Genomic DNA, 27,054 nt, shown 5'->3' on the forward strand with positions numbered 1-27,054 from the left:
GCTTAAAAGTTTTGCAGGTTGTAGATTATTTATTCATATGAATGATTTTCCAATATGTCCAGTGCAAGGTTTGCTATTCCTGCAGTGATACTAATACAGGGATGAGGCATAGTCAGTCATACCAGCAACCACCTACACATGCTCTAGAAATACACTGATGAAATTCCATAGACTATTGACATGTGGGTTTCTGAGTGGCTCATAGATGAGAGCAGATTTTTTTATTGTTTTACTGACATTCCATTGGTAAGGGTACTCCAGAAGTAGTTCTTAGGAACAGTCTCAGAATAGCAGCTTCTCTGCAAGTCACTGCCTGTGAGAAAATACAGCAGATCTTACCTGGAGAGAACACAATATTGTGTTAGCTAGAGGGAAAAACAGTTACTGTCACTGTGCCAAACTTTCAAGTTCATTCCTCTGTGCTGAAAATAATGTGGAGTAATAGATACCAATCTTTGGCCACAAATCTGCAAACAGTTTTAGGAGTATAGAAAATAAGGAATATTTTTAAGAGTATAGAAAATGAAAAATATTTTTGTTCTGTAGTTTTCTATTGGCATGACAGAAGGTCAGCAATATGTTAGTCTGCTCCCCAACACATTTTAAGACTTCCGAAGATGCTTAGTTTTATAAGTTTGTCCATGTGGCTTGCTTTCCTTGAATTCAGTAGAGGCTTTGTGATCTTGTAAAAAACTGATTTAATTCAGTGTTGGGAGCTTTTAAAACTCTTGTCCTAGAGAACTAACACGATACAAGAGGCCAAAGCCATTAGATCACACCACCGAAAAAGGAAAACTATTTCCAGTGCAGTGTTGCTCAGTGCATGTGTTTATTTGAAAAGCTGCCTGAACAGAAGCCAAAATAATAATCTCCTTTAAAAAATTATGAACAAAAGAGCAATTGAATAAAAAGTTTCAAAGTAAGAAAGTGTGCAGGATGTGAAGTTTTTTGGTTTTACAGTCAAACTCCTCAGTGTCTGAAGTGAGATCACTTGAAAAGATTAATTTCTCTATCTGCAAAGTTCCAGCTCACAGTATTGTTAGATATTAATCTCTTCAACAAGAATGCCAGCTATTATATTCCTTTTCTAAATGCAACAATAGAAAAAAACCCCAAACCTGTAGCAGTTCCACATCTACATTTTTTTCCTTTTTTTTAACTCTTGATGTGCAAAATGTAACAACATTGGTATTTAGGAGGCCAGGATGTTCTTTTATGGCTGTTTCTCATATTGACTCATCATCTATGAGTCACTTTGTGTAGGTTCTTAAGTCTCTCCCTCACCTCCATAGTTTAATACTAGTTGAGTTTTAGCTTAAAATTGCCAGGTGTCCGGTTTTCGGCTGTTTGGAGGGCCTGGAAGGGCCGGGAGTGGCCTTGGGGCAGCCTGCGTATCAAAGGACGAGAAGAGGCTTCAGTTCTTCTTTCGATCTTTATGTTTATTAATTGTTTATCTAAAAGATTTTCTTTCGGCCTGACAGAGGTCTGCTCAGCAGCCAGCCATGAGCACACTGTCCTGCCCTCCGGACAGTCACCTATCTTTATACCCATAGTTACGTGTACAATATTTATCATTTTTCCCCAATCCTTTTTATTCTTATTGTCCGGTGCACTTTCAGTAATGACCAATCCCAAAGTGCCACCATCACCACAGAAGATGGAGGAGAAGAAGAAGAAGAAGAAGGACAGGACACGCCCCAATTCCTCCATCTTACTTCTCCAAACCCCCCTGTACAGCAATCTTAAACCCTGTGTCTCACCCTCTAATTAACTAATCCCTTCACCATTCACCCCGGTGAAGTCCTCCTATCCTCATACAGGTGTCGTCTCCCGTGTAGGATCAAAGTCCAGCCACCAGACACTTCTGGCAACATTCCAGGACTCCCGAGCCCCCCAAGGGTGGTCTCGGTGGCTCGGCACCTCAGTCCTGAGGTGCTGAGATCCCACAGCCAGGCAGTTTTCTTTATCTCAGGAATTCCTGTATATGCAGCTTGTACCGTGCTTCACAGGCTACTCAGGGCAGCCTTTAGCTTCCCTATTCCTTGTTTGTTTGGCCTTTCCAAGGAAAGGATTATTATTTGAAAACTGAGTCTGAAAGGATTGTTTGTTCTGTTTTCTAGTGAAACTGTGTGCTAGTTTCAGCTGTGTTGATTTTTTTCTCAGTGGCTGGTACAGGGCAATGTGATAGATTTGTGCTGAACATGGGGTTGATAATATGGAGATGTTTTTTATTATTGCTGAGCTGGGCTTGCACAGAACCAAGGCCTTTTCTGCTTTTCGTTCTGGCCATGCTGGCAAGGAAGTTGGGCGTGCATGGGAGGTTGGTAGGAGGAGACACAGCTTGGATAGCTGACCAAAGGGATATTCCAGACCATATGACATCATGCTCAGTGCATAAAGTGAGAGGAAGAAGGAGGAAGGGGAGGAAGTTTGGGGTAATCACATTTGTTTTTTTCATGAGGAACTGTTTCTGTGTGCCTGCTCTCCTGGACATGGCTGAACCCCTGCCTGCCCATGGGAAGGAGTGAATTAATTCCTTGTTTTACTTTACTTTAGTGCTTAGCTTTTGCTTTCTCTATTAAACTGTCTGTATCTCACCCCATCAGTTTTCTGATTTTTACCTTACCAATTCTCTCCCCAGTCCTGCTGGTGGGAGTGTGAGCAAGGGGCTGTGTGGTGCTTGGTTGCTGGCTGGGGCTAAACTACAACAAACTAGTAGCGAAGTAGCCCTTTAAATTGATGTTTGGATTTGATTTTTTAACCCGAGAATATTTTTGAAGTAGGTACACTCCCTCAGATTAATGAGAATAGCAGTCAGTGTGTTTTTGTCTATTTTCACTTGTCCTTGTATGCTGGTAAGAACAACAGAGTTTAACAGCAGATTTGCTGTAGTGCTCACTTTGACTGTGTTGAATTTGTTTCATACCTTTACCACAATAAGTCATTTAAGAGCATTATATATTGGGTTTTAACACTGTTGAAAAAATGAAACAGCCAGGACTACCAAGGTATCAAGCCTGGCCAACATGGATTATGAGAGGAAGGTTGTGCTTGACTCTGCTGATGTCTGTCTATGACAAAGTGACCTGTTCAGTAGATGAGGGGGAAGCTGTGGATGTTATCTAGACTCAGTAAAGCGCTTGACACCATCTACCACATCATCCTTCTTGATCAACTGGCTGCTTGCAGCTTATATGGGTGGACTTCTTGATGGATAAAAATGTGGGTGGATGTCCAGGCCCACAGAGTTGTGGTGAATGGAACTAAATCCAGTTGGCGCCCCATCACTAGCAGTGTTCTCCAGGGCTCCATTTTGGTGCTAGTTCTGTTTAACATCTTTATTTATGATCTGGATGTGGGGATTGAGGGCACCCTCAGTAGATTTACAGTGATACCAATATGGTGGGAGTGTTGATCTCTGGAGGGAAGGAAGGCTCTGCAGAGGGATCTGGACAGACTCAGTCAGTGGGCTAAGGACAGCAGCATGGGGTTCACTAAGGCCAAGTGCCAGGTCCTGCTCTTGGGCTGCAGCAATCCCAGGCAGTGCTGCAGGCTGGGCAGAGTGGCTGTCCAGCAGAAAGGGGCCTGGGGTGCAGGTCAGCAGCAGGCTCAGTGTGAGCCAGGGCTGGGCCCAGGTGGCCAAGAAGGCCAGTGGCACCTCAGCAGTCGTGTGGGCAGCAAGAGCAAGGCGGTGACCATCGCTCTGCACTCAGCGCTGGTGAGGCCGCACCTCGAGTGCCACGGTCAGTTTTGGGCCCCTCGCTTTAAAAATGGCATTGAAGTACTGAAGTGTGTCCAGTGAAGGGCAACAAGGCCCTGAGAGGTCCTGGGAAGTTGTCTTTTGAGGAACAGCTGAGGGAGCTGGGCTTGTTTAGTCTCAAGGAGGCTCAGGGGAGATTTCATTGTTCTCTCCAAACACCTCAAGAGATTATAGTGAAGTGAGGCCAGTCCAAATGGCAAACCAGCTCTAGAACGTTATAAATTCAATTAATTGTATTTATTACTGAATACTCTAATGGCTTATTGGTGTTGCAGGAAACAGCATACTCCATTCAGCAGCAGACAGTGTGACGAGTGCAGTACAGAAGGCAAGTCAGGCCTTGAATGAGCGTGGTGAAAGGCTAGGTCGTGCAGAAGAAAAGACAGAGGAGCTGAAAAACAGTGCTCAGCAGTTTGCAGAAACTGCACATAAGGTAAGATTTCAGCAGGATAAAGTCAGACATTTGGCTGTCATAGTTTGTTGAATGAAAGCATGTATCTATACTTTGTTGTATAAAGGCTTGAACTTAGTTCAGGGTAGGTATTGAATCCTCTTTGTGACACCTTCTTCACCTTCTTTGCCTCTAAAAAATCCCTTCCATTTGTTGGTGACTGCTCAGAATCTCAAAGTTATAAATTCTGTAAAAGAAAAACTTCTCAGAATTGCCTGCCACATTTAAAAAACAATTCTGTTTGAGGAAAGAGAGTGTTGGTTTAAGTTCTTTAGTGCTTAAATGCAATTCTAGTATATCACTACAAACATTAATTTCTTTTAAAAACGTATTTGTAACCATATCCTTGAGTATCAAAGGTTTATGACAGTGTAGTTTGAGTCATTTATTGATCATCATTTCACCGTTAGCAAATGAGTGAATTTTAACTGCTGCTACTAGTTCTGATTTCTAGGTGATTTCCCAGACAGCTCACTCATCTCAGTTTTGTTAGTGTGCTATTATCTACAGATAGCAATTTTTTATTATATGGAACCTAACCCTAAGCTCTCTGCCTGGTTTGCAAAGGGTGTTTGTCTACGCATTTTTCACAGGTTTTAACTCACTTCATCTCTTTCTTCTCCCTCTCATTCCCAGTTAAGTGCATTTTTGAATTATTTGAAATGGAAATAATTGGTAATCACAGAGGTGGAAAGGCAATCAGTCCTTTATTTTTCATCATTTTGTAGTGGCAGACCTCCTGAATACGTGTTTTAAATTACTTGTCTGGAATTTCTGATTGTAGTTAATAATCAAAATCATTGGGTCAAAATTACTATTCTTCTAAGCATGTCTTTGTTTCTGGTGTCTTGCTCTAGCCTTCCTCTCAGACAGCAAAATAATGGAGCATAGGGAAACAGAGCTGGGAAAGCAGATAAGTCCTGCCTCCTCAGCAGGCAGGACTTATATGGCAGAGAGAGGCTTTGCCTGTGTGTCCCAGGAAGGGGAATGACTGTATAGCTCTATGCAAAGAAGTTAATGGATTTCAGGCATCTTTTGAAGAATTTGTGTTAGAAACTCCTCTTATCCACACTAGCCACATTAGGTTGATACAGCTCTCGTTCTCGGCGATATCTCTTTAATTAATTTTTTTATTCCTTTTTCAGCTTGCAATGAAGCACAAATGCTGAGATACTGCCCAAAGTTGAAATCTTCTCAAGAGAAGCTGAAAAGGCTACAATCAGCAACTTTTACAGGAGATACAGTCTTCTGTGTGCTTTTTCCTTCCCATTCAGTGGAGATGCATTCTTTCAGTTTCTGTGCAGGAAAAAGTGTTGCGTTTCTACTTTTCTGACTTCCTTCTGTTCCTCTTTTTTAATATTGCTACAGAGTCCTGCGGTACTTTCTACCTGTGTTTCAGTTGTTACAGGAGTGAAAGCAGACATTGGAAAAGGACCAAATGACAAGCTGATCAGGATTAAAATAGTAATATTCTTCCATGGTTGTATAAAAAGAAAGATTGAACTGATTGTGGAGATGTGTGTGGAAATAAAATCCAAAGAAGGGGTATAATTTTCTTCATTTAATGTAGCATCAGCAGAATGTGAATGAACGTTAGAATTAAACATCTGGGGTTGTAGCTATAATGGAGGACAAACTGCTTTGTCCTGGGAAAAAGAAAAAAATTGTTTCTTCTAATGTAGGATGTGCATGTGCACCAGCATTCAGAAGTGCATATCTGAATTTCATTCATATCAGCATTTTACATGTTCCTATTTTCACTTTCAGACTGATTATTTGAATAGTATGCTGAAACCTAGAGAATGTATGCTTGAGGTTTCAAAATAGAGGAAAAAAGTAATTTGTACATCTATACGCACATAGCTGTGCCTCAAACACAATCTACAATTCAGCAATCTTGATATAAAATAGCATTTCCTTTTACCTGTGATTGTGTGGCTTAAGGCCCATGAAAATGAGAATGCAAAGGCCTGGGAAGATGAGAGTGCACTATTTTCAAGACATCTGTTTTTCATAAATTCTCCAGTTTTTGGAACACTTCAGAAATATGTCTGATTTTAATGCCTTCTCTGTTAGCAAGTAGTCTGATTTTTTAATATAGAGGCTTTCAAATAAGCATGTCTTAGTACACTAGAATCAACTTCTAGTTTGAGTCTCAGCTTTCAATATGTTGTCACTGGAAGGATGACTCTATTTCATTTGCATTCATTATATGCAATATATGCACTGTGTTTCTCTTACAAAAATAAGTAGGTTACCTTTTTTCTTCACAGCTGTTTCCTTAACATTTTTAAGATGGTCTAATCTGCTACAAGAATGAAAAGAGAAAAAAAAGAGAAAAATATGATTTTTTCTTTTCTTAAACCAGTAAGCTAGAAAATAAATCCTTGCAGGAGGTACAGCCTTCATCTTCTGAAAATGCCTGCTCTTCATTTTCACCTCATCTTACCAGAGAAAAGCTGGCATTATATGAATGTACTGTATTCATTGTAGAATATGATTTTTGCATTATTAATGACACAACAGTCTAAAATCCTCAGAGCAGTGCTTGTAAGAAAGATAAAAGCTACTGTAGTAATTGAGAATGTTTTACTTACTGCAAGCTGAAGTAACTGAAAATTTCATGGAAATGCCCATTTCATAAAAAGATGCTTGCCTTTAGGAAAGTATTCTCATTTGAACTAAGGACACTGTCTAGTTAGCTGACTGCATTCAAACTTAACATCTGTTTTGGTTTTGGGGTTTTTTTCCCTGTAATTTAAACAGTTTTTTATGAAGCCTTTTATTTAATTTCACAATGGGAGTTGAGAGAATGGGTCATTTGTGTAGTACCATAGGATCATTTAGCTCTATTTAGCACCAGCCTCAACAGTTACCAAATCTAGCACCCACTGAAAGGGAATTTGGCCACTTCTGTTATAAATCAGAACAGGTTCATTAACAACACAAGTTCTGAACACTCTGTTGAGCTGTGTGTAAGTAATGCTTGCCCTGGAAATGTCTGAATGCTATTGTAATGACTGGGTATTTCTGCAATTAACCAGGGAAAAAGTCTGTTTTTTAAACCAAATTAAACTTCTGCTAGATACAAAATATTAGGCTAATTTTTTTTTTTAAGATGGATTATAGTCCAGTCAGGGAGAACATTTTTGACCACATAGCTATCTTCTTGTCATATTTTCCATTCTTTTAAAACTATATTCTGCTGCTAACCTCACAAGTCTCTGTCTAGAAAAGGAAGTAGATTCTGAGCTGATGCCATCAAACCAGTCCTCTATGCTTGCAAATAATTAGAAGAAATGTCTAAAACCCAGGTCAGATAAACCTGAAAATAATTAACTGTCTAAATTTAAATTAAAAGGCATATATTTTCGAGTGTTTACATAAATATCAGCTGGACAGGACAAGATCATAATTGCACTGCTAAGTTCCAGACCTCTTGTGAGCTGAACTGCACTAAAACATTGCTTTAGTCTCATATGAGTTTTTCAGCATTATGGGTTGTTTCGTATCTTCCACTTAAGTGTATGGTTTTTATCATAACTCAGGACTTTAATCCAACCATCAAAAGCCATTTGCTATGGGAACTTTAGGTAACCTAAGTCTTCTGAATGAAGGAAAAGTTGGTTTGTCTGTTTACTTTGTTCTTTCTGTTCATTAAACTACAAGGTTTGGTAGTTTTTAGGAAAAAAATCAAGGTGTATAAATGTTTATCCAAAGGTAAATCTTAGAGCATTGCAGTTTCCTTCTGGAACTTAGCTTGTAGTGTATAGAACCTAGTATTATTAGTCATGTACATAACATATAATATGATTCAGGTTAATGTTTCATATGAAAGAATGTATTTGTAAATTGTAACAATATTAGTTTCTTTATCTTTTTAAAGTTCTAAACAGAATAAAAATGATGTATTGTTAGACTTGACTGCTGTACTGCAAACTCTGTCTTAAAAGGTTACTTTTGTGTCTAGCAAAAGTTGTGTGTTATGTGAAATATTAACAAAAATGTGTGCTCTTAAAACTGATCTTAAAGGTAGGTAGGTTTTGTCATGATTTGCCAGAATTGTAATACTTGCTGATATCTATTGTAACCAACTCCTTGGAAGTTCTCAAAGATGTAGAAATTATTTTGTGCCATTCTGGGGAGAGAAAAAAAAAAGTGGGACCTGCTCTCGACTCACTACTGGAAACCCTGATTTTTGTCATTAAATACTGTACTGTGATGAAAACTGTGTTTGGATTATTTGAGTTCTCTATTCAAAATATGAATTGTTCTTGAGTTAGGTTTTTGTATTTCACTCTAGCAAAATTATATTGAATCTTACCAAAACTGAATAAAAATTATTTTCTGCTATAGTGATAAAAATTTTCTCTAGAGTACTGTAATTAAAAGAGAAGTAGTGGAAACTAGGTTAAAGCATTTCCTGTCTAAGCAGATTCCAAAAAAATAGTTGCTAGAGGTTGAAGTTAGCACCCTACCTAGAGGCTGTGTAGGTTAAAAAGAATCCTGGTAATTTACTTTGCATTCCTATGAAATGCTTATTCTCAAGTTGTTAATACCTTCTTTTGGCTATCTAATTTTATTGATAATTTTTTTTAATCAAAGCGCAAGCAGTTTTAATTACCCTGTAAGAATGAAACTATAAGGGTAGAATTCATCTACACACAGAGAAGCAATCCCTTGGATTCAGATGAGGTCTACTTGCACAAGAACCATATCCAATACAAACTGCTTTTGCTGCCATCTCTCTCTTCAGGTTTAAATGTGATCCCTGTGATCGTAATCTCAAAAATTTCTTATTGACAAATACTGGCAACTGTTCAATTACTCTAGTTACTAGGTAAGTTTTGCTTGAATTCATGTTATCCATCGATGTTGAATACCATACATCCCCAATGCCCAACCTGTATTGTGGTAGTGTGTTGTTAAGTTTCTTGTGTTATTCCCCCAATTTATGTATTGTTCTCCCCTATTATGTGTAAAATGGTTTCGTTCCCCCTTCTTTCCCGCCATCGTTAGCCTGCCAGCTAAGTTGCTATAGTAACCGCTATTCATAGTTGCCGATATGTAATTGCTCCTCCCCTGGTTTCCCTTATAAGTGAAAGTTGTTTCCTCCCTGTCCAGTCAATCACTCCCTTCCTCCTCCCAGGTTTCGAGAACCTTCTCCTCTCTGGAGATGGTGGTTGGCTGGGGTCCCAGGACACCTCCTTTACCTTTTGATTATTAGTCTCCATGGAGTGTCAGTTCTGTGAAGTTCATCCCCTCACCTTTCCCGATTGGCTCTGCCTGTACCCACCTCCTTCCTTTATAATCCTGTTTTCACCCCCTATGAAAAAGAACTTTTTCCCGGATGGTTTCCCGGTGTTTTTGGATCTGGCATCACCTTCAATAAACCGATGTTTAACCCCCGGGAAATGGTCAGCTCCGTTCCTCTCCTATACCAGCGGTGTAAGCCAGTCCGCAGCCAGCACAGCCCGAGGCCATCAGACGCCGAAGGGTGCTGGCCAGGAATTGCAGAGGGGTGTCGGCCTTTCGCCCTCAGCTAGTCGGATTCTAAACTTCGGGCCACATACGATCCCTTCCGCACTGTATGAACCTCTTGGTAAAAGAAATAGATCTCCAGTGGATCAGAAGCTAATCTGACAGCTAATCAGAGGCTACTCTGGACACCATTTTGGTGTAGATTGAACAAAATGTTCAGTTCCTATTTGAACATTCTTGTAGATCAATTTCACCATGTTATTTTGTACATTTATGTTACAACTTCCATAACTTATCAGACTTATTTGTTGCTGTGTGGAAATTAAGGAAAAGATAGGGCTTTGTTTGTCATCTTTGATTCATGGAAGAAGCTCAAGCATGGAAGTTTGCTGATACAATATGTTAGGTTTCCTAAGTAAAGTATATGTTAGTATGTTCCTGAAGGGATAATATTTGACTGAGAAAACTGTTCTTCAGCTACAAGTCGTGGCATCTGTGAAGATACAGATGCACACTACTTCAGGCAGAGCAGGAGTGCTGTCCACTACTCAAAAAAGATTGCAATGTCTCAGATTATAAATGGCTTTCTCTTGTTTCATAGTTCCCCATGGAAGTGGTCAACTACTGCTGGGTTAAGACATTAATTTATATAAACAGTAACTTCCCTAATAATTTCAAAGCATCAACTTCTGCTTTGTGGCACATCATTACAGCCTGTTTTGTGCATCATCTGGAAGCACTGAATGGTATTTAATTTATACTTTTTCTATTTGAGCTGTTACTGTCTTTTTTTCTGCTGTCACCTCATGCAGTCTAAATTGTAGCAACATTTTTTAATGATGGTGGCTAGCTTTGGCAGGGGTTGACATGGGATTACAGGCTCAAAAAGTATTTCACTATTTATTTTTGCAATAACTGAACAAAAGTAAACTGAGGGTAAAGGTCTGTTACATGGAAGCAGAGTACTATGTTAGATGTTCAGTGTTCAGGCCCAGTATCCAGAGTAGAAAAGTAACCTTGTTAACTAAGCAAGTCAGGTGGCTTTAGAAGTGTAGAAAATACATATCTAGCAAAATACCAATTGATATTTCAAACAGTTTCAGAGGTTTCTGGTAGCTAAAAGTGTGCTAACTTACACAGAGGACTTGAAGCCTGTCTTGTGATGAAATTCTGTTGGTGCTAAAGAGGAAGAAACAGTTTTTATTTGTGTCAAGTATTTTTTCCTGTGTTTGTGTCAAGTATTTTCTCTCCTGAGAAGAGAAAGAGAATGTGGTAAAAAATAAATGAGAAAGCAGTGATAGTGTTTCATGCTGTATTGAAAACAAAGTCTTCAACATGTGTAACTAACAATAATCATGGTGATTTGCAGCCAAACCGATTGGGGTTTTTTTCCTATTTCAGAAAGAATAGACATATGAAAGCTTTCTTTGCTTTGGCATGATGCTGGAACTAGGGCTTCTGCAAAAAAATACCTTTACTTGTCAGAAGTATTAAGATTTTAATGAGAATCCTTTCCAAAACTTTCACTGGTTTTATGAAGAATAGGATTTGGAAACACTTCTTTGTTTCTGTGAGAAAACATAGAATAAGGAAACATAAAAGAGAAGGCTATTAGATTTATTTGCATTTATTTAAGGATTGTAAGAGACTCGTCAAAAGCATGACACTATTGCTTTTTAGGAATAAGGAAGTGTAAGCACTGTTCATGCTGCCAGTCTGCCTGAACCTGAGGAGTGGTTGTGCAAGATGAGGGACAGATTGGAGACTCTTGCATCACCAGGTAAGCAAGTCAGAGGAGATGATGAGGTAACTTCTGAGAGTGTCCCAGGGAAGAGGAGAAACGTACACCTTACTTGGGAAGACACTGCCATCACTCCCCATGTGTCTTCCCCCACTTCCTTCTTGCCCCAGCTTTCTATGCTGAGCACACAACTGCAGGGTGTAGGATTATCCCTCTGGTCAGCTGGGGTCAGTGTCCTGCTTGTGTCCCCTCCCAGTTCATTGTTTAGCCTCAACCTCTTTGAGGTTGAAGAAGCAGAAAAGGCCTTGACAGTGTGCAAGGCCTGCTCAGCAATAACTAAAATATCCCTCAATTATCAGCACTCTCTCCAGCACAGATTTAAAACACAGCCCCTTACTTGTTACTGTGAAGAAAATTACACCAGCCAAAAGCAGCAGACTGTTCAGTGTTTTCTCACAAATGAGTAAAGAACCATTTGCAATTTTCTTCAGGACAGTTCTGAGGTGTTTTAAGCCTACATAGAGAGAAATGTGAGTGCCCTTGGTCTTCTATCTTACCCGTTCTTTTCTGGTGCTTCCTCATGTGCACTTGTTCAGTGTTTGAGACAAGCTGAAAACAGGTCTGTTAAAAGTCAGAGCAATGAAACTGCATGACAGGCATTATTCTTCACTGAGGCCATGAACAATTGCCGAGCTTCCAGTGTCTGAGTGAAATAATAGCTGTATACATGGGATCATTTGTAAGACAGATGGCTGAGAAAGGTACCATTTATCTACCAGGCAAGGTTTCACAACTTTTGACTGTCATTCTTGTCAAAACCATCATTAATGGGTTAGCTATTTGTTAATCACCTAAACTTAGGAGATGTTAGATTAAAATATTTTTTTGTTCTCCAAGTCTATTCTAGGTGCCACTCTCTGCAATAGCACTGAAAAAGGAAAGGGAGGTGGGGAGAAAGAGGTTATGTGTGTTTATATTCATTGACTGAGTAGGCTTCATAGAACCTGTTCCTCTGTCTAGCACAGTCCTTTTGCAAGGTTATTTATGGCTCCCTTTAATACCCCAAGTGTCCTTCCTAGTTCCCACTTTTGAATAATTTTCAATATTCAGTGTTGTGTTTTTGCCATATTGCTCACTTGAAAGTATCTCATCCTAAGGGGTGGCTCCACAGCTGAACTATCAGGATTTCTAAGGCCAACATGAAGTACAATCTTTAGTGTTTGCTCTTTGGTGTTTGAATAGCTCCTCTTGCATTATTTATTAACTGCAGATTGTTGCTGTTTGTAGATGAAGATGTAGGCATGTACTGCACATGAAATGAGGATACTTCACATCACAAGGGCAAATTTGTAGTGAAGGTGTTTCAGCATGCCTGAAAAATTTAGGATAAGATTTCAGTCAGAAATTCAGTGGTGGATCACCAGCTGAAGCGTTTCTTCCTTATTCTTGTGAAAGGCTTTTTTTCCAAAGTCTGTGATGAAGCTGTAATAAATGACAGAAGGTATTTATCTTAAACACAGCAGATTTCACCCTACAAGATTTCAAAAAGAAATATCAAATTTGTCTCATATAAAATAGCCCTGGAAGTAAGTAATATACAGTAATTTCATGGACCAAAGTAGAATTGAGATATGAGAATATAAACTCCAGTTTCTCCAGTCCTAATCGAAAGTTTCAGGATTATAGTGGAAATACTTCTAGTTTCTGGATTTGTTAGAAAAATCAGATACAAAAGCATGCTTCTCTCTGTCTTGCTTTAACCCCTCTTAGCAGCTGTTATGAACAAAAATTCGGTCAATATTTTTTTTGTGAGAAAAAGTTACAAAAAGGCAGCCAGATCTGTCTCTGCCAGGGTTCTGTGTGCTTTGTTATTGTAATCACGGGTCATTGTAGCTTATCACCCCTTTTGTATTAGTAAAGGCCCTGGCTGGGGTGGGGTGATGGCCCTTCCCCAAGGCTGTGTTCTCTTCCCAGCATAGGGAAGACGCCTGAGAGGGTGGGGGGGGGGTTATGCAAAGTGACTCCAAGACCAGCATGCTTTTGGGACCCCGACTCCAAAATGCAACGAGAAAACCCTAAAAACAACGAGCCACCTAAGAGTTGAGAGACTAAAATGATGTCCGGATGTGAGGAGCCAAGTGCTGAGCCTGCAGAGATGCGGAGTCCCTCTCGCCCTGACCATGAGAGTCGTCCCCGGCGGAGAGACCAAGCCAGATAAGCGAGAAGGGGCAACATCTGACGGGGACCTCACGCCCTAAAGCTCCCACGAGGACTGGATCCCCCGGCTCTGCCCCTAGTGGACGGAGCTGTGCTTATCCTCCTCCTCTGATTCGCCCTGGGAGACGCGACGGGGACTGCAGCCCTGCCGAGCCGCCCAATCCTGAGCTGATCATTTTTAATAAAGGCATTATAAAGGAGAAGAAGTCTCCTGGCCCTGTTTATTTCAGCAGCCAAGCACTATGCAGCCAATCGTCCTCCAGTGAGATTGGGAGAGAACCTGAAGAATAAAAGTTAGAAAACTGTGCGTTGAGATAGAGGCAGTTTAATAGATGAAGTAAAAACCACACACACAAGAAAGCAAGACAAGGAATTAATACACCATCACTTGCTCTCATTTATATTGCAAGAGTTCCATATTGTTGTCTCCTTAGTGCAGAGTTTCATAACTCCTTGATGTTTCTCATAGACAGCTCCTCTAGGCACTGACTCTTCTTCTCACAGCAGCCAACTGACTCCAGTTCCCCTCAACCAACCAATCCACTCTTTTATAACACTCTTCTGATTGCCTACAGCTGTGGCCTGTTAAAGTCAGGCCTGCTCCTAATCTTTAATAATCAGCCCAGCTGCAACTTTTTAGGGGTAAGATTACTTTATATACTACCTTTATTTTCTCATATTCTATCCTACAATCACTCCAAATGTCTGTGCCTGCTCCTATGCTGAGTGTGACACCATATGGTCTGGAATATTCCTGTGGTCAGCAGGGCTCCCAGCTGTGTATCCTCCCACCCCCAGACCCCCACCAGCCTGGCAGTATGAGAAGCAGAAAAGGCCTTGGCTCTAAGCCCTGCTCAGCAATAAAAGAAACACCTCTAAATTATCAACCCTGTGTTTAGCACAAATCCAAAACACAGCCGTACACTAACCATTGTCAAGGAAAACAACTCTACCCCAGCCAAAACCAACACACTCGCAGACATTTGTTCTTCCTGCTCTAGCAATTCAGTACCTGTCATGCAGTATATGCTGTTTGCAAGGATCAATCTGTTGTTGCAAAACATATCTGGAGAAAGAGAGGCACCAAAGGAAAGCTGAGAAAAAGCAGCAATAAAATCTCGTTGCTGTTCTACTTGGGTTTTGCACTGCAAGAGCAGTCAGCTTTGAGGCTGAATGCCTTTATATTAATGAAAGAACCCATTTTAAGGTATTTTGGGGAATGCTGTGTCTGTATGCCTCTTCTCACAGGCTTCAGCAGCTGTGAGGAAAAACTGTCTGTTGCCTTGTGCTCAAACAGTTCTCTGACATTCTCTGGTTTAGTCTAAGGACAAAAGGATCTCTGTGTCAGAGACACAGTGCTTAGTCAGTGTCAGCTTCCATTAAACTGCCATTTTGAAACACAAACCCTCCCTCCTAAAAGTATGGGAAAAGTAATTCAAGAAAAAGGAAACACATCATAATAAAGCATCAGAAACACATTCTACAATGATATTTGCTATAAGAATTCATACTGCAAAAAGTATTTCAGGTAGCCAAACTTGAGTAGTTTTCTCATTTCAGCAGAATGCAATTAAAACTTAAATTAAATGCTTCAGAGTATTTTCTGTCCCTTCATTTGGAATTTAGAAATCAAGCATTGTGATTCTCAGTTGAAAGGTATATTACAAAATAACAATATGGTACAAATAGAATGAGAGTTCTCATAAAATCAAGACTTACCACTATACCCATGGATGTGACCCATAGGGGAGTAATTTGGTGAGCACTGGAGGTAATAGAAATACCAGTCATGCTAAAGAAATGAAGAGAGACTGGGCCACCTTGAACCTAAATGAGCAACAAAAGTCAGCATTTCAGAATGTGAAAAATATGTCATTTGTGGCTCTCGTGAAGGAAATGATCAATGCATTCATGTAGAATGCATGATTGTACAGAAATTAAGAGAAGTTGTGAATAGAAAATTAGGGAGACTTATTTTTTAAACCAGTTTAGCTGTCTCTAATTACCAGCATAGGTAACTTCATTTTCAGATATGCTCATAATGGCTTTAACTCAACCATTTTCAAGGGTAATGCTCAAAGCAGTAAGCAACTTTTCTGTTCCTAATTAAATGCTAATGTAATAGAGCTTAGTTTAACCCAAATGAAAAGAAAACAGATCTCCTAATTTTCCTTCCAAATAGTCAGAAAATACAAGAAGCTGGTACTTGGTCATCCCTTCCATATGAAAGATCTTTGCTGTGTTGACAGCTTATATTTCACCAGCTCAGCTAAGATTCCTTGTGCGTAGTGGGGTAAAATGAAAGCTTCTAGTATCTGCTGTCTTCACATCTGGACTTTTTCAGTTCTGAGATTTTTTTTTTAATATTACTACTGAAATAGCACAAAGTCTGTGTCTCAATTTTGTTATTATATAGCATAGTTTCTATCTGAAATACACCATCGTGGATTTAGTGACTGACAGCTTATGCTGTGAACTGCAATGACTTGTCAAACCAATGTAATGTTATCAAGTTCTAATCAAACCCTTTATATTGGTAAATATTAATTCCTCTTTTAACTAGAACTTGTATTAAAATCTGTCATACCTTTGACATTCCAAGGATTGTAAATCAAGAAGTAGCATTTTGCCAGACAGTCAGTGATTCCCCAAGTCAGACTGCAAAGGCAGCTACTTGTGCCAGGGGAACCTAGGAATCTCTCCAAATAAAATAGCTTCAGGAGTTTTCTTGCTAAATCAATGCAAAACAATGATAGAAATGCTTAGGGAATGGTAGTAATGAGGTCTTTTATTTTTTTAAATTGAAGAGAAGGGTTGGCTGGAATCCCTAGAGAGCTCAGGGCAGGGGCTTTCTAGGAGGTGATGATAGGTAAGTGTTGTTTGTATCATCATAAACTCCCTAGGCAATTTCTGTGCCCCAGCTTCAGCCCTGAGGTTTTTGTGCGTTGCAGCACAATACATTAAAGCACTTCTGAAGAGGATGTACCGAAAACAGCATGCTGTCCAGAAAAACTTTCAGAGATTTCATATGCTGTGTCTAAAACAAAGAAGACATGCAAATACAGTGTCTTTTTATGCAGCAGCATTCTTTTAGAGAGAAATTCTCAGAAATTGTTTCTTTATTGCAGTGTGTGCTTAATTGGTTTCTTTTGCTGCTGCTCTTCTCTGTGTATTAAGCATATTTTGTCCATCTTCCCTGTATGTCTTAGTAATTAAGACATAAATGTGGTGCATTTAACACTACTAGAAGGACAATTTTGCTGAAGTACATGGAATTTTGTGATGGTATTTTTTGTAGTGTTGCAAGTTCATTCAATGATATAGAAAATAACTTTCAATTTATTAATTCTTAATTGTTGCAAACTACAAATACGTTACAGATTATATAATAAAATTTATTATTGCTGTAGGTGTTCTTAGCATGATAGCTAAAATTGACTTGTGGTCAAGGATACACTTGGACACCTCTGGATTTGAGATTTCCGTTTTTGGAGTGGAACTTTAGGCTGGATACAAGCCTTGAATTAGGTAACAAATGGTCCTTCTCCTCTTTTGCCTTCTCTTTGTTTCCCTTGGAAAGAATGGAACCTGGCACACAGGATGGCACTGAGCCTTTTGAGATGCCCGAGGAAAAGGGCAAATGGGATAAATGGCATAATGGGCACAGCACATTTTTCTTCAGTGTTGACAAAGCAGCCCAATATGATAAATTGTGTTATTTAGAACTTCTTTAAAAACAAAAAACATTTGTTTATGTCTCAAAAATGTGAGTTATAGGAAGTAGAACCCAAGAAAGAGATTACTTCTGAGATCACCATAGAATGGTTTGTGAAGCATAGGAAAGGAATGCAGGAAAGAATAAAGAAAAAAAAAGAAAAAAAAGCAGATCTTTCTGTTCTAGGATTCAGATCTGAAAAGTAAGGGGTTGCCAAATTGTAATTGTTATAAGAAACAAAAAGGGGTTTGCTAGACTTTCTGGAGCATCTGAGGAAGAGATACGAAGAAATCTGTTTTCTTAACTGCGGTGGTTGTTAAAGTTAGAATGCCAATGTCCATTTGAAATCACAGGAATTAAAACTGAAATGTTTTGGCCAACATAGCTTTGGGTCACAATAGAGTTACACATGGCAATGCATGCACTGGATCAACTTATCACAATCATTAGCCTCTCTCGGCACAGCAGTTAGTTTCAATTTCTAATAAATTACATCTTTACTGGTTTGCAAACAGAACAATGCTGCAACAACACTGGCACAAGGGAGCCTCTCTTTGGAAGTTTAGAAGTATTTTTGTTTAGATCGGTTTTTTCCCCCATCTCCCTGGTTTTGTATTCACTTTTTTCAATCAAAATTGCATCAGTTTTTTATGCAAATGTTTATCTCTCAAGGACTGTCCCTGGAGTTTGGAATTGACTGCAAACTTATACAAGTCTCATTCCCACCCAGCTAGTACTTCTTCATGGCTTTTTATGGAAAGGAAAGCAATTCACAAATGCACAGAATGAGTTCATAGATTTTCCATTACATCTGCACATGCAACATCAAAACCATATTCCAATACATTATATCTCTAATTTGTAATATGACCCCAATGTGACTCATTTTGCACATAAAAATCTTCTGAATTCCTGCAGAGTTTTTTAACCTGTATCCCAGTTTTTCATTTGTATCTCAGTAAGAAAAATGATGAGGTCACTTGAACCAGGAAACTCAAAAATTTAAAGATTGTCTAAGAAAATTATTTCTGAAACAGTAGGTATTTGTCTATGTGACAATAAGTCTTTAGCAGTCAGCTGTGTTATTGATGCACTCATCTATTAAGTCATTTTTGTTTGCATATTATAGCAATATTAATTTTAATTGAAAAGAGATCTAAAATCTTTAACTCTTTAGGATAAATTGTCTTAGTCTTTACAAAGAATATAGGAAGTATTAATATAGAGTTAATGCATTACCAATAAAAAAATGAAGTGGAAAAAAAAAGGAATTTTCCCATCAGAATTTAATTTCAGGTGTTTTCCTGAACTACAGTGTTTTATTAAATGATCTTTAACCTGGCATAGCTGGTTGTTGTAGAGAATTCATTCTTTTTCCTTAAACATCCTTCACAAATAATAAGGTGCCTTCTCACCTTGCTACAGTACATAACTGCTATTGATTACGTGCTCTCTGTTAAATTCAGCTTCTGTTCAGCACTGAAGGGCACATACAAGAGTCCTGACAGACTGATCAGGACATGCAGAAGGAAGTTTAAGGAGATGATAGCTCTGACCTTCAACTGAGAAGCCAACCCAAGCTGCCATGTGAAGCATGTCCTTTAATTATACAAGTCTTTGCACTGATATTTTCTCTGACTTTAGAAATATATATTTACAGTATTTGTGAATGTTTCTATAGTAACACACTAAACAAAGGTACACAAAAGGGTGTTAATTATGCCTGGACAAAAAGAAAAACTGAAAAACCCCCCAAACACCAACACAAACAACAACAAAAATAAAAACAAAAACAAAACAAATCAAAAATCCCAACCAAACAAACAAAAACAACCCTAAACAAGCCCCCTTCCCTCCCAAAAAAACTAACCTTAATTTTGAATCTTTGAATTTTAGATTATTTTTAATGATTGTGTTCCTAGAAATAATATAGGAATACAGTGCTGTTATGGTTTAACCCCAGCTGGCTGCTGACCATCATGCAGCCGCTTGCTCACTTCCCCTTCCCTGACACACTTGGTGGGCTGGGGAGGAGAATGCAAGGCTGAGCAGCAAGAAACCTCTGTGGTTTGGTCTGTTATTAGATGCCAATTACTGGCTGGTGCTGCATTGTTAGGAAAGATTATTCCAGCCAATTGGAAGCACGGCAGCTTGGTAAATGTAGAAGAGGAGGCAGGAATAACTCCTCTTGCTTCAATAACTGTTGTCTTTATCCAAAGAAGCCTTCATGTGCGCTCAGGTTGTCTGGTTAGCCCAAAAAACAAAAGGCTGGTGAAGTTTTTCAGCCTTTGCAGTTTTATTGTAGTCAAATGGAAGGATCTGGAACACTGTACAGGGAATTTTGCTCAAAATCTGATAAGCACATAAATTCTTTAAAATAACATCTTTCTAACCCTCATCCAAACAGCCATGTTGTCTGCATCAAATATATTTTTAAGGAGCTTGCCATGAAAGTTTGTTTTTTAACAAAGCAGGGGTAAGATTTGTGTGTTAAAAAGCTGTCTCATGTATTTGACCAGCAAAATAACATATGGCTAGAAAATATCATAGCTAATGCCTCACTGTGACAAGAAATACAAAATAAAAACCATCTGGGGTATTAATTCTATGTGAACAATTTTTTTTTTCCCTGCAGAAAGTAATTTTTTTCAAATGGATGCAACTTTCTTTCAAAGTAGTTCTGTTGGCAAATTTTAAACCTCTTTTACTTGTTATTTTTTCTGATATCTTACCTGAGCAATAATTCAGTTTTTGTGGGACAGTTCCTTTCACCCAAATGTATGCAACATTCAAACAATCAGTGCTGGAATATGCTACTATTATCCTTATTACCATCTCTTTTGCTTATTACAGTTTTGGTATCCTTTAATCCCCAGCATGTTCCTCTTCATCATTTCTCTTTCCCTACAAAGAGACTGTAAAGCTCCTATGATTTGGAGTTTGTTTTCTCTTTTTTCCCAATCCTTTAATTTTCCAGGTAAGAAACTCCAAATATCTTATTGTTCACAAAGTCACTAAACCTGTCTGTTACTTTTGTTATGTAAAAGTAAAAATTTTCAATATTTCTTTTGCACTCATTCTCTCTTCCATAAAAAGAGGTCTGACATGAGCAAAAAGTAGCCTGGAACTGCAGGATAAGAAAAAATATCTGTAAAATGTAAGCAATGGGGAAATTCTGAATGTATTCAAGTAATTTATTTTAGCAAAGAAAATCAGAGAATACTTGATGACTTTCAAAAATATGAAAAGACAACATGAAGAACAAAGGCAATAAAGTGTTTCATAATAGATGGCTTTAGAAGCCATGGTATTACAATTCAGGAAAGCAGATTTAAGTTAGACAATAGAAAATGTTTCTTAATGGTGCAAAAACAGTTGAATGGGCATTACTACATTACATTTCTGAAAACCAGAAATGATGGCACTATGATTTATTTTCTCTCAGGGCAGATAACCTCAATATCCTTCCATCCATATCATTAATGGTTCCATGACTTCTGATCTCTTTTCTATTAACTGTTCACTTAAACAGACTCAATCAAACTGGATTTCACATCATCATTACCCTTGTACTGGCTCCCCAAATGTACTCATTACATCATGAATTAAATTAGATTGTAAGTGACCTTTCCTTGAGGACTGCTATAGAGTGTCAGTTCAGTACACACCATTATAGAAAAATCTATTGAAGTTATTCTGAACTACATCTCTCTCTCCAAGGTTTCTTGGAAATTGGGAGAAATGAAAAGTATGAAGATCAAGGATGAGGGGAAAAAAAATAAAATTGATTGGCTTGTCACACTTCTGAATAGTCTTGGGCTTTGTCACTGAACACTGTAAGCAGGGTCTGAAGTCCACAAGTTGCCTTTAATCAAAACTGACTTGTTAAGATCTTTGTGAGTGTAACTGTACAGCTAAGTTGTAACAGTACAAAACATGGATGTGACTCCATGCCTAGCAGCATTAGTATCTTACTTTTCTCTACTTTCCTTATCTTATTCACACACAATAGCGAGCATGAGTGTAAAAACTTCTGTAAAGTTTTTTCTGAATGTAAAAAAATGCCAAAATTCTCAGTAAGGAATTGCTAGGCTGCTTTTTTGTTAACTACATACAGAGCATTTAGTGTTTTGGGTCAAGAGCAGAAGAAAGATAAAAGAGTGAAGTGTATACATTTCTATTAAATACCTCTGCCTTACCCTGTGTGCAGTTGAATACACCACACAGCTTTAGGACTCATGTTTGAATTAGATGTTTCACATGCAATTTGTGCATGCCAGTGTCTGATGCTGCCTAGTGGGTCAAAAGTAGTGACCTGGAGATTTTGATCAACAGGATTTTCTCATGTTCGTTTTTTCAGAAGCCAGGGATGGTAAGGAACACCTCAGTATGTCCCACTCCCAGCCATGTTCTATCCCTTAAATATGGGATAGTATCTCAGCTAACAGATAAAGTGAAGATTCTGGTAACATTGTCAGGCCTTCAGGAGCTAAGGTACATGGCAGGTCGGAAAAATTTCCATTGCTGTTGCTTCTAATGTATCTGCTCCTTGGCCAAAGCAACTGGCTTCCTTCTGAACCTCTGATACTGCAAAATGAGCCTTAATCACTTTTTAAAGTAAATTGACAAAAATTTAAATGTTGTTCATTAAAAATTAAAGAAAATAGGCAAAATTCCAAACAATACTAGTATTATTTCTTCATTTTGTAATATGCTTCAGATGGTTTAAATCACAAATATAATTTTTTAATGAGTAATTGTTGATTATTTTTACTAAGTCCTGCAGACATCAATCTACATCTTGTGCATTTATTTCCTACATTGTTTAATATCAAGTTTTAGAACTAGTTGATGGTCAAATATATACAAGATTAACCTTGCAATGAAACGTGTTTCTGACCTGTTATCCAATGCACTGTATCTTTAACTCCTGTGAATGGAAGTAAGGGGAGTTAGTGAAAGCCAAAAGATTAAATTAAATTGCTATTAGCTTTGTTTTACAAAAACAAAAGTGTTCAGAAATGAGTGAATTAGTGGCTGTGATTGGCTTCTTTTCACTTTACAAGTAAAATAAGATTCATTGTCTGATAAGATAGTGCATTAAAGAATTATTCTTAAGTTTAAATATTTGAACTCTATGCTCCTATTTTATGCATTTTTCTTAGCTGTATTTTAACATAAGAATTACTTCATCATATTTTTCTATTTTAAACAGAAGGTCATGCTTGGTAAAGGTCTGCTTTAAATCACGTCCATTAAAATGACTCCTACTGTTTTGCAAGTGATTGGAACAGTGGGTACTTTTGCTGGAATCTATTTCTTCTCTTTCTGTTAGAATGTATCAAAGAATTAAGAGTAAAAAAAAATGTCCTTTATACCAATGGTGTTCAAATTTAACAGGATAACACTTCAAAGCTATTTCCAGAAATATGCTTAAGGGGTTACATTTCTACCTGATACAGCTCTGTGGCTGATGTGGGTGATTTTGTCACATAATACTTACTGAGTTCAGGGTTTCTGGATTTTTACTCGTCGTTGGTAACCTGCTGCTTTCATAAAGCAGATCCTGCTTTCTGGAGAAGGTGGTAATTTAAATCCAAAGGCATAAATCACTTTTGGATTTATAGGACTAACCCCACACATTTTAATTAACTTTGTTCATAATTAAAACCACTTCCATGTTATCTTCGGTGAGTGATGTGTTTGCACTGATGTACACGAGGGGAGAATTTGGCTTAAGCTATCCTGATTAAAGCTTTGTCCTTCTAGCTGACTGTGCAGAAGCAGAAGAGAACTCTACACTTTCTTATATAAAATTGCAACTGATGTTGTATAGGCCAAGAAGCAAATTCTGACAGAAATGAAAGAATACATCCCTTTAAGATATAGGTCAAAGTTAGGCAGAAAAAATATGACAGGTTTTCTTGCTAGCTCTCTGTTTCCTTTAGGCTTTTCCCATTCAATTTCTTAAATAATTTCACTGTAGTCTTGGATATTAATGGTGAGATATGTAGGTAGCATTTAGGCAGGAGACACAAGCTAGATTCTGACCACATTTGGGGTTTTCGGATCCCATTTTGCATTTTGTAAAAGCAAGACTCATCTTCAACAGGCTTGATCATAATATATAGCCACATCTTCTCTGATCAAATTCTCATTGCAATTTTAATTGGATGTGATATTTTTTATCACAGATGTTGAAAGAGATGAAAGATGCTTATACCAGTAAAGAAATGGTAATCTTGTTAGTACCTTTAAGTCTGTATTTTCGAGATGCTTTTGTGAGTATGCAAGTTTGATATAAATATGTAGATAATGTGTACATGCACATATTTGCACGATCAGGCTTTTGATAGTTAGAAAGAGCCAGTCTGCTTATGTACAATAAACTTGTAACTAATTTTCTTAGGTTTGTGGTTCAGTATTTGCAGTCACGTCACTGGCTTTTCTCCACAGATCTCTGGCTTAGTTCCAGGCGTGATGGTATTGCAGATGTAACTCTGTGGAATTTTCATCCATCTTTTTGCCCTTTAGATACAGTGGCTGAAGAATGAGAAAAGATGACTGCAGGGTTTAGGCAGTAATGGTTTCCTTGGGTAATGGGTTTCTGTCCCTATTATGTCATCTGATGTGAGTGTGATTCTGTGCCTATTTCATCCAGTGCATTTCTTTCTAATGCCTCAAGATGCACTTTTCTGAGTATACACTGATACAGCTTTGCTTCAACCACGGTGGATGTTAGAAAATGTTACACTGCTCAAAAAACTGAGGTCCCATAAATTTTCCAATTCATGAACCCAAAAGTAATAATGTGAGACTTTTTTTAATCTACAAATAAAGTGGGAAATAATGTTTCACATCCTAGTAAGTACTCTGAAAATCAATACTACTTGACAAGGACTTGGACTGTATTCAGGGATAAACACCACAGAGAAATCGTCGCCAAACTCATCATTCACTGTTCAGAATAGTGTTTGGATGATGGATCACATACAAAGTAGGGACTGACAGCCTAAACATTACATTAAAATCAAACCCAAAAATTGCTGCTTTGCTGCTTCCTTACATGCAACTAAATGCCAAATAGTAAATATGCATTACTAAAAGCATAAAATACCACAGATCTTCAAGGAAATGCTTCTTGTAGTAATATGTGGTTTCTGGAAAGTTTGGTAGCAATAAAGTAATTTAGTTGATTCTTTTTTCTTTGGGGCTGGTTTTGGATGAACACCTCAAGATCTGGCAGTGTGTGCTCACAGCCCAGAAAGCCAACAGCATCCTGGGCTGCATTCAAAGTAGTGTGGCCAGCAATGTGAGGGAGGAGATTCTGCCCCTCTGCTCCCCTCTTGAGAAATCCTACCTGGAGTGCTGCATCCAGTTCTGGAGCTTCCATCGCAAGAAGGACATTGACCTATTGGAATAAGTCCAGAGAAAGGCCACCAAGTTGATTACAAGGCTGGAGCACCTATTCCTATGAAGACAGGCTGAGAGAGCTGGGGCTGTTCAGCCTGAGGAGAGAAGGTTCTGAGGAGACCTTACAGCCCCTTCCAGCACCTAAAGGGGGCCACAAGAAGGCTGAAGAGGGACTTTTCACAAGGGCCTGAAGTGACAGGACAAGGGGAGATGGCCTAAAGATGGAGCAGGGCAGGTTTAGGTTGGGGATTAGGAAGAAATGTTTTTTCGTAAGGGTAGTGAAGCGCTGGCACACATTGCCCAGAGAGATTGCTGACTCCCCATCCCTGGAAGTGTTCAGGACCAGGCTGGATGGCACTCTGAGTAACCTGTCTAGTGAGAGTTGTCGCTGCCCAAGACAGAAGAGCTGGAACTGGATGACCTTTAAGGGCCCTTTCAACCAAAACCATTCTATGACTATTTTCAGACTAGTGTTGAGCTGCCAGTATACAATGAAGTAATTTATACAAGCTTTTCTTCTACCTTGGACATTGTGAAAGGCATTTTTCTCAAGGAAGGACAAAAATAATTTCATAATCACAGGTCTCTAACAACTGGAATTTCTAGAGATGTATCATATATTTTACAACCAGTAACATTATTTCAATAATTAATGACAATTCTTTTTCCAAAAGGCTCAACTTCTATTAGATGCTGTAAGGAAATTGGTATCGTCAGACCTGGACAGCACAGCTGAATTCTGAAAAACCCTTGTATACATGTGCAGCTCTCATGGCATTCACATGGATTGGCTTGCAGGACCTAACAAAGCATTCTTGTACACAGAATAAGATCTATATTATTCTATACTGTTATTGTGTTATCTGCTGGGAGACCAACTAAGACTGGGTCTGTAACAATAAGTATTAAAAATGTTATTTATCATTTTCATTTTGCTTTTAGAAGCACTCGCAGTGGCCAGTTAAATAAAAGTATAATCAGAAATTTTCTAATTAATTTTATTTACTTTCATATGTTTTGATTTTGCTATTCTGAAAACACTGAATATCTTAGTTTTCAGTCTAGTTTATCTGTTTTAAAAAGAAAGAAATTATATTTTAAAAAAATAGACCTCAGGGGAAAAAAATAAAAAGTGGTGACATTAAAATTCCAGTATTATAAAAAGATAGGCAGATATTGCCTCTCACTGAAGCTGGTGGAGACACATCTCTCAGAGATTTCTCTGTTCTGTTTTGGAGCTATAGTTCAGAAGCTCTGTATTTTAATACTTAATCCAAATATAATGAGAAAAGCAAAAGGCTAGCTGAATAAGGCTCCTAATATTTTTTTATATTTGGAGAACGAGTCAACATCTAACTGTACTTTTTATTATAAAATACAGTCATAAGCCCTGAAGATTCTGAAATAAAATCTGTTTTGACATCCTGGTAATAGCTGTTCAGATTGCACATTTTCTTGTGTCACCACAGCCCAGCTGCTGCAAACGATAGATGCTTTCTATTTTCTTAAATTGGTTTCCAGCCCCTGGATGGTTTGCTGTGCAAACGTTGCTGTCCTAGAAAGGTCCATGGCATCCTTTCAGAGATTTGATGTGATCACAATCATTTCCTCCATGCTTTTTTTTTTTTTTTTTTTTTTTTTTTTGTGAATTAAGCCTGGCACAATTTTTGCTCTTTGCTTTTGATTAAACATAGGGGACAAGGACTGCAGTTCATTTACTACTTCTCAAGTAACCACGCTGAAGTGCATTATAGAGCATGATGTCTGAGGAAGTGCTCATGCAATCTGCACTAAGCAGGCACATTTGCAAATTCATGAGTTATTTTTGAAATTCATGAGCCATCCTCTGCCCAGTTTTTCCTTTTGTTTTCTACAAATGAAATAGATGTTCTATGAATAGAACATTCAGAAGATTTAATTTTTTTTTCTGAAAGCACATTACTGTATCTTTTAAAATATAAAAAATATTACAATAAAATGAAAATATGTGTATAATAAAAAGGTCAACCAAACATACATGACTTACAGTCTTCTTTCTTCGCCACATTTTTTTCTTCATTCAATGCATTCCCAGGTGAGATCATAGGATATATTCAATTTCATTCCATTTCATCATCTTTCATTCACCTGATTTTTTGGTTGGGTTTTTTTTTTAAGAACAAATTATTGTGTTCTGTGAAATGTTCCAATGACAAAGTATTTGTCTATGCTCATACATTAGCATGGGAATTATACCTGATTATGAATATATGATCATGAATAAAGGTGTGTATTTT

At 38.1% G+C, this 27,054-nt stretch overlaps 1 protein-coding gene across 4 annotated transcripts in view; it reads left to right on the plus strand.

Annotated features, from left to right (window-relative positions):
- Positions 1–8,453, plus strand: part of STXBP6 (syntaxin binding protein 6) — a 98,494-nt gene extending 90,041 nt beyond the window's left edge. For all 4 annotated transcript variants that reach the window (XM_074542760.1, XM_005479875.4, XM_074542762.1 and 1 more), the window contains 2 exons: positions 4,036–4,193; positions 5,357–8,453. In XM_074542760.1, coding sequence (XP_074398861.1) covers positions 4,036–4,193; positions 5,357–5,380 — 182 coding nt within the window. In that variant the 3' untranslated portion in view covers positions 5,381–8,453. The remainder of the gene's footprint in view (positions 1–4,035; positions 4,194–5,356) is intronic.
- Positions 8,454–27,054: the final 18,601 nt, after the last annotated feature.

This window comes from Zonotrichia albicollis, chromosome 6 (genome assembly GCF_047830755.1).
Source record: "Zonotrichia albicollis isolate bZonAlb1 chromosome 6, bZonAlb1.hap1, whole genome shotgun sequence".
In the NCBI taxonomy this organism is placed as follows: Eukaryota; Metazoa; Chordata; class Aves; order Passeriformes; family Passerellidae; genus Zonotrichia; species Zonotrichia albicollis.